The 8,457-nt window shown below is 37.2% G+C and overlaps 1 protein-coding gene across 1 annotated transcript; it reads right to left on the bottom strand.

Moving 5' to 3' along the window:
* Positions 1–3,185: 3,185 nt before the first annotated feature.
* On the bottom strand, positions 3,186–6,707 carry LOC121398798 (serine/threonine-protein kinase N2-like). The gene is made up of 8 exons (XM_041578112.1): positions 6,577–6,707; positions 6,029–6,205; positions 5,624–5,686; positions 5,448–5,524; positions 5,089–5,228; positions 3,925–4,032; positions 3,696–3,776; positions 3,186–3,554 (listed from the first exon to the last, which is right to left on the bottom strand). Exons 1-8 carry the CDS (start codon positions 6,705–6,707, stop codon positions 3,363–3,365), a joined length of 969 nt encoding a protein of 322 aa, XP_041434046.1. The 3' UTR covers positions 3,186–3,362.
* Positions 6,708–8,457: the final 1,750 nt, after the last annotated feature.

The raw sequence follows: 8,457 nt of genomic DNA, 5'->3' as shown, positions 1-8,457 counted from the left end.
AAATGCTGGTGTCTTTTTTTTGATAGCCTGCAAAGTCCTTGAAATTTTTTTTATGGGTGACCGGTTTCCCCCATACATTTTCTAACATATGGAACATTAACTATACAGTGGGCAAGCGAAAAGTCACCAGTCTTTGGTGCCAATGATGAAACTCTGAATTTTATCGTTGTCTAAGCAAATTTTCGCCTGTCGAAGTGTAGCTATGGGCGTGAAGCGGTCACTGGCGACTTTTTGCTGGTTAGTGAATCTGCCCCCAAGAATCCATGAAATGCTAAGAAAATGATATGGTGTGTAAAATCAATTGCAACTTACCCTCCAAATGCTTGGCCTGAAAACAGAACACTTATATTAGGCCAATATGGTTGACCAAGGTTTGCTTGTTTAGTGATCTGGACAGGTAAATAAATCTTGATCTAGGGGCCTCTTAGAAGTAAACTAAATGACCAATAATGTAGAACATATGAGGGGATGCTAATTCATTTGGAACTCCCTGTGACCAAAGTTGCTAACTTTATAGAACTCCAAGGTCACATTTAATATCCGCATATTATAACATACATTTCAGTGTGTCATGACATAATAAACTGTGCAGCCATTATAACAGATCAGCAAGCAACGTTTATATAGTAAATAATGTACCCCCTATTGTAAGATATAATTATATGATATGTCACCAAGGAATTCCATTCTGTGGGTGGGGGGGGCTGATTGCAGTCGTTGATGCTGACTTGGTTATGCACAAGTTCCTGTCAGTGACTCATGTGACAGGAATTACATCACAAAGCACTGAGTATAACATAACGGATGACATAACCAAGCACCATTTATATAGTGAATAAAGTACCCCCTATTGTAAATATAAGGATATTACAAGTACCGAGGAAATTCATGACCATATAAAAACACGAGGGCGAAGGCCAAGTGTTTTTATACAGGTCATGGAACTCCGAGGTAACTTGTAATATCCTCATATTTTACAACTGGGGGTACTTTATTTATTATAATACACAAATTTCAGTGAGTCACGTGACAGAAATGACATCAGAACTCACTGTTTATAGCTGATGACATCAGAACTCACCGTTTATAAGGATATAATTTACAAGATATTCATGGCTTTTGTGTATTATAAGATTATAATCTACAGGATATTCATGGCTCCTGTCTATTATACTGAGAAATAAGAATGGAAAATGAAAATATTTTTTACACACACACTATGAACCGTAAAATTATTATTTAAATTCCCCTACACTCCATGTGTAGTTCATCTAGAAAGGTCTAGTGTTATATTAATACAGGAACACTTAAACATTAAGCATAAGGTACATGGGAAGAATTTAATGGACTTGCTAACAATTTGTTCTATAGGTATTTTTATCTATTGTCTAAGGAAAATGGCCTTACAATCATTTTTTGTGTTTTTTTTAAAGAAAATGAAATACTTATATGACAACACACAATGTTTTACATTTATTGAAAAGTTTATTTCAAGTTTTTACAGTATTGCCAAATCCATGCCTTCATGGATGGGATCGATGGGAACATTTGATGCAGGCCTGTGGGTGTTTTGTACCATCTGTATAAGATTTTCTTTTGGTTTTCCATGTGGTTGGTGCACTTGGAGTATTTGAGGGGAGATTTGCCGCTTGTATCCATTGGAGGAGTGGTAATGATGTGGTAATTTGTAGGTCTTGTTCCACTTGGTGATATACTGTATCTTCTCAGTTGATGGGTGACTGGTAATTATACTGTACATTCTAGATCAGGGCTGTCCAACTGGTGACCCCCCTTATGTGGCCCTCCACATCAAAGTCTGCCTGTTATTTCTTCTTACCATTTGTAAGCATTAAAAGGTATCACTACAGAGATTAACTGGCCCCTGCATAGTTTAAGTCTGGTATTTGTTCTGGGGGTTTGTTAGCATTTGAAAATCATTGTTAGTGGCCCCTAAGGTGTTTAAGCATATACTGGGGTACTGTATTATACACAGGGGAGGAGGAGGCATATGGATTTAAGGGTATGTCTTAATATGACTTAACTTTTTTTACATATAAGTGGCATCCCTGCCGGTGCCGGGCCAAGGTAGTTTGGCACCCTAGGCAAGAGCTTCAATCAGCGCCCCCTGTCCTGCATTACCATTTACCTCCTTTACAGTGATGGTAAATAAAGCAAGAAAATGTACAACATTTTTCATTTATATTACTGCCCCCTATACCAGCAAGCCCAGCACCCATCCATAATATAGCCCCCTGTACCTGTGCCAACAGCCATTTATCATACTGCCCCTCCATACCTGTGCCAGCAAGCCCAACAGCCATCCATTAAACTGCCCCCCATACCTGTACCAGCAAGCCCAATAGCCATCCATTAAACTGCCCCCCCATACCTATACCAGCAAGCCCAACAGCCATCCATTAAACTGCCCCCCCATACCAATACCAGTAAGCCCAGCAGCCATCCATCATACAGCCCTCCGCACAAAAGGAGCTATTAATTGCTGGCAAGAGGGAGAAAGTGAAAGAAGGGGATTCCACCCGACTAAGTGACCATGATTACTGAAACAAATTATTAAATAAATGCTTGAAAAAAAACCCCATTAAAAGTGTGCCCCTCAATGATGGCGTCCTAGACAGCCGCCTCCTCTGCCTACCCCTAGTTCCAGCCCTGATCCCTACAGTGAGCACCAACCATCTGGTTTTTTGGTTTGCTATTAATGCGGGCATGGTCTTTGGTAACATGGGTGTGGTTTAAAGTGGGTGTGGTCTAAAAACAGGGAGTGGCTAACACTGGTTTCCAGTATCGGCCTTCCACCATGTAGATTAGAAAAATTCCGGCCCTCTGTACCATATAAATTGGACAGCACTGATAATCTTTTCTTCTGCCATGGTGATAGGAGGTGTCTTATTTGCAGATATTTATATAGGTGGTGCTTTGGTAGGTTCAATTGGGTTTAGAGGTCTTCATATGACTTTAGTGTGTTTAACTGAAATAGTTGTCCAATTGTTTCTAGTCCATTTAGGTTCCAGTTCTTTGTTGTCTGCAATTGCAGATCATCAGGGCTTTTGTTGTAGTAAGTGGATGGATTGCTTTGTGTTCTTTGTAGATCCATCCATTTCTGTTTCAGTTGGGTTAGTTGGTTTTGCTGGGGTTCTTAGGGGTAATCTTGGGTTTTGTTGATGTTGAGTTTATAATAAGAGATTTGGCTATATTCCGATAGTGTTTGAAATGTCGCTTCCAGTGATTGACAGGGGTTTGTGAGCAATATACAAATAAAAATAGACATATATACATTTTTAACAAATGTATAGCTTGTGCTGCCTATGCACCAGGGCTGGGAGTAAAAAGCAGCCCACGTAGGTTTATGTTTCGCTATCAGAAGATGAACCCATGGGGTATTTCAGGTCATCTAATCCCCATTGGGTGTCTTCCCACAGTTTTGCTTTAACCTCCGTTTTTAATTCGAGTTCTGCTTCTGGTTGTTCGTGTGGTCTTCTTTCAGGGATAAATGGGGGCTGGATTTCTTTATTTTCAAGAGCCACCCAGTCTAATCCCTATAAAAACAGGAGAAATAGAATGTACATTATTAATCTATTCAAAGTATGCAGATTTGCAATAAAGACAAAATCATTAGCTCATAGTGGGTATGAGCAAAAATAAGTGAATGTGGCATGCAGGATACCAGAATAACATACCTCAAAGAATGGACTCTTCTTCACGTCCTCTGTACCATGTTCACCTGTCCCAAGGCGAAGCTGTGCATCTTTCTTTAAGAGCTGCAAAACAAATTGTGGTACTTAAGTACTTTTATTGAATCGTAGTAAGGACAAATATAAGCATAGGGTAAGTAATAATGGAAAGGCTTTACTTTTGTGCAGAACTCTCATGCCAACCCAACATACTGAAATCATGCTTGGAACTTACATTTACTAATATACTGAGCGTATCCTCAGTTATATCTTCTGGATATTTTGGCTCCTCGCTTTTGATGATTACATAAATTTCAAGTGTAGTTGTTCCATTAAATGGTACCTGAAAAAACAACAAAAAAACCCCAAAGTGTTGAGTTTGGATACAAGTAAAGGTCTATAACTTATAAGTTCTATAGGATTTTCCCAACCAAGCAGCCAACAAAGAAGGTACAGGTATGGGACCTGTTATCCAGAATGCGTAGGACCTGGGGTTCTCCGGATAACAGATCTTTCCATAATTTGGATCTTCATACCTTAAGTCTACTAGAAAATCAGATAAACATTAAATAAACCCAATAGGCTGGTTTTGCCTCCAATAAGGATTAATTCTATCTTAGTTTGGAACTGCCTTTCTTTGATTAGGAACTTTCTGAATAACGGGTTTCCGGATAATTTGTATTTGCTTGATATCTAATAGTATCTTTTAAAAATTAACTCATAATCATTACATTTTCACTATGTACATTTTATGTTTTTAATTATTTTTTTGTGTGTGTCCTTTATAGGCCCTTTTAAAATAAGAAAAAAATGTATGTTTTTTTCCTGCAAATTATGTTTTCTTTATAGGAAATATTCTTTAAAGTTATGTGATTTTGTTTGCTAATCTGCTCTGATGCCTGAAGGCAATTTTTATTTGTTCGAGAAGCTAACACCTGCATCTGCATCATATACTTTACTGATTGGAAATTTAGTAGTAAATACATTTTTAAATTTCAAGCTAAAAACCATGTCAAGGTTTCCCATGTTATGAGGGTGATAATGATCCATTTGTAGATTTTTCTGAATTTCCTCTATACAATAAGTCTCAACAAAAAAATAGGTTTCCAAAATACTCTGAGAGAATCATTTTCACCCTAAGGCCTGTGGTGCATTAGGCATTTTTTGGCCGTTGTAAACAAACAGGATGAAAAAAAGGCTGAGCCTCTGATTTCTGCTCAGGCACAAATCTCTGGTGTATCATTGGCCTATCAGTGCATGGAGCTGATTATGGTGATACCATGCCTGTCAGTACATTCAGAACATAGAGCAGAAGTCAGAACTACTAAATGTAGTTAAAAATGGATTTGTGAAAACTCTATCAGTGATTGCCCACTTTGTACTCTAAATAGATACTTACGATTCCAGTGAGCAGTTCATAAATGGTCACTCCCAGTGCCCACCAGTCTACTGATCTTGTGTATTGACCACGGAATAATTCTGGGGCCTTATAGAAGATGGTTCCACATTCGCCATTGGTTATGGTGTCAAAGTTCATTCCTGAAGCAGAAAGAAAGCAATAAGTTAAAAGTTTATCCATATAAAAGTTATATTGATTGGTTGAACAGAAGAGCAGAAGTCACTGCAGGTCTTTAATTATCTACCCAGTATATGACACAAAGCAGGTTGTTGTACTGTGCCCCTCTGTCTACCTCTGGTTACAATAACATATATGACCAATGCTCAACTGCTTAACCGTGTATATGTTACAAATCTTACCTAATTCGCTGATCCCAAAGTCTGCAATTTTGACATAACCATCACCATACAGCAATATGTTCTCTGGTTTTAGATCTCTGCAAATCAAATAGAAGTGCATTATAAGATATTGGTTCAACAAAAATATGTATAATATAAAAGGTCTGAAATAAATATAAGACTTAATTATTACTTACCGATGGGCGATATTGTGCTCATGTAAGAACTGCAGTCCTAGAACCATGCAAGCGGAGTAGAATCTGTAAAGATTAAAATAAATTATACATTTTATATCAGTTTTTAAATCAGTTTCATAAATGCAAGCGTATCAATATATAGCTATGGCAAATATGTTATTCCTGAGCCCTAATATTTAGTGGAACATGACATTTTGTTGTCTCAACTTCCCACAGAGCATTAAAACTTGGATGGAGCAACCTTTATTGGCATGAACCAGTAAATGGTTTGGTGTGACTAGTGGGAAGCCAATGTTCTTCCTATTTAGTACCCAATAATAATAGTATTAGATATAAAAAGTGGTAAGAATGACATAAGGGTTTTTCACCTTGGGTTGAGCTCCCTAAAAGATAAGTAGTACTTACCGAACCCTCTCAAGTGGCATTCCAGGTTGAGCCGTGAATGCTGCTAAGTTTCCTGCTTCCGCATACTCCATAACCAGACACAAATGATCTTCAGTCTGGAAGGAGCAGAGTAAACTGGTAAGGAACTGACATTTCTCCTCGTCGATCAGCCGGAGGATGCGCTGCTCTTGGGCAACACTGGGAAATTAAAACCGTTAAAAGTACGTGAAAAAGTCACATTGAATTATGGCAGAGATAGTGAGTGAGTAGTTCAAATGTTCTTTCATAAAGTGATTTCTGATTAAAATAAATTTGTATAGACATGTTACAATCTGAGGTTTGTGCAAGGCCTGTCTCTTATAAATGTCCAAATGCTCTAATTCTACATCATTTTAACCCCTTGTTAATATTATACATCTCTGAGCACCCCCCCCCCTCATTAGTTAGGAAGCTGATGAATGTGACTATGTCTTGTAAAGCCACATTATTTTTAATATATACAGTGTTTCTTTTATGGAAAATCTATATTTTTATAGCTTCATAAAATCACTATTTGACCCATAACTTACCAATGAAATACACCTCTATTGTTGATATCGTGCATTTCTATGGTTTTAATTGCCACAGTCTTTCCAGAGGTTCTGTGTTGTCCCTTGTAGACCTGCAATGAAAGAGCTTCATGAGATACAATACAATACATATTTGGTGCTACCGTTCTATTTAGGTGTTTGTGATGGAGAAAAAACACATTGAAAAGTGGAAATTAAGCATGATAAGGCCACATCTTGAAACCAGGGTCACCTTCTTTATTTTTAGCTCTTTTACTTACATCATAACTTACAGTATCTTTAGAATACAACTGACAGAATGAATCAGTGCAAATCAGTTGCTGGTCACTAACTGGTTGCTATAACCTATTTATTTGTTTTTAGTTAGAGCTGCTCAAGGTATAAAAGTCCTTGTGGTGTCACCAATGAGTGGATGACAATCTTTTATGTTCAGCAGTGGTTATAGGCACAAGTAGTTCAAATAGAGGAACCATACACTTTTTCTTGCTGTCTAATTCCTAGCCAAATGATTTATGTGTTTTCTCCTCAAGTCACCCAGAATAGATTTTGAATAGATTTTGATTTATCATAAAGAGACAGAATAGCTTACCTTTCCAAATGCACCCTCGCCGATATATGATTGGAGCTGGAAATCTGTAATAGATGGTATTGCTTTTTGCACCAGCCTAAAATGAAAAACATTTATTTAATTAAACTTATTTCTTGCACATTCTTTGTTATGGGCCAAACTTTCAACCCAAACTTAAACAGTTGTTGTACTTGGACACATATATATATATTTATATATGCACTATGGGTAAGATGTCATGCAATCTGCCATCCCATATAAACCACTGATAAAACAACAAACATATTTCAGAATAATTACCTTCTTTCCACCTGATTTTGGTCTAGAGTTTTGTCAAGCTCATCAACGATCCGACAATAGTGAGTTCTCCGCTAGAGAAGTAAAAGAAATACCATTAATTCAGGTTCAATATAGCACGTATGAGAAAAGCCTATTTATTTTGCCATTAATACTTACCTTCATCCGGTCAGGAAAATCAAAGAACGACTCTGGTTTCTTTATAGGTACTGATAAAAAAAGAAAAGGTTGGTTAAGCTACATTGCAAAAAGTACCATTGGGAACTGTGGGACTATATGGCTGTAGGGCCTTCTGTTTATGAGTGGGAATGAGTTAATTCCAAAGCTGTTGGTCTGAGTAACTTTATATCGATAGCCCCGTACTGAGAACCATTAAAGTACATTTTCAAAAGCTTTTGAACTAGTGAACATGACTATATTTCCATTAACTTCAGTACTATGGGTACTCTTGATGGGTACTTAGTGGCTGGTGTCTTTGAGAGGTAATTCCTTATATATAACTGTGCTCCCCATATAATTCTACATCAATTGCCCTGTCTGTGATATGCATGTAAACACTAGGATTAAATGCAGACATTGACTATAACAGATATCAATCTAGCTGGGTGTTGTGAACAGGTTTGAAGTTAAACAGCAATTAGTAAAATATATGTAAAGAAAAAGCACCTCTACGGATCCGAACTCTATTCTTATTTCTAGTTTCTTCCTTTGCTATTGTCTTTTGCAGGTTTGTATTTTTATCCTGATTGGCTACCTCAGGCTTTTCCCTAACATCCTTCTGTGCATCTGCTTCAGGTGATGAAATATGAAGAGATGCCTTTTGGCTCCCAGTGTCCTATAGAGATCCAACGTAAAAAGGATGCGATGAAAAACATTTTCAGAAAAAATTGAACAGAGAAAAATCTTTGCTATCTTACTAAAAGTAACTTTAAAGGGATACCCATCCAAAAAAATTACATTAATTTTGCATTGAGGGAAAATGTTATTCTACAAAACAAAATTGGCAACTAAAATCT

The sequence above is a fragment of the Xenopus laevis genome, chromosome 9_10S (assembly GCF_017654675.1).
Source record: "Xenopus laevis strain J_2021 chromosome 9_10S, Xenopus_laevis_v10.1, whole genome shotgun sequence".
Taxonomy (NCBI): Eukaryota; Metazoa; Chordata; class Amphibia; order Anura; family Pipidae; genus Xenopus; species Xenopus laevis.
This window is presented reverse-complemented; position numbering and strand designations above follow the sequence as displayed.

Excerpts from the sequence above, each read along its gene's own strand:
- LOC121398798 (XM_041578112.1), bottom strand. The coding sequence starts at position 6,707 with ATGTATTGTATTGTATCTCATGAAGCTCTTTCATTGCAGGTCTACAAG. Across the intron at positions 5,525-5,623 it reads GAGCACAATATCGCCCATCG|AGATCTAAAACCAGAGAACA; the intron begins GTAAGTAATAAT and ends TTTGATTTGCAG. Across the intron at positions 5,229-5,447 it reads CTTTGGGATCAGCGAATTAG|GAATGAACTTTGACACCATA; the intron begins GTAAGATTTGTA and ends TTTCTGCTTCAG.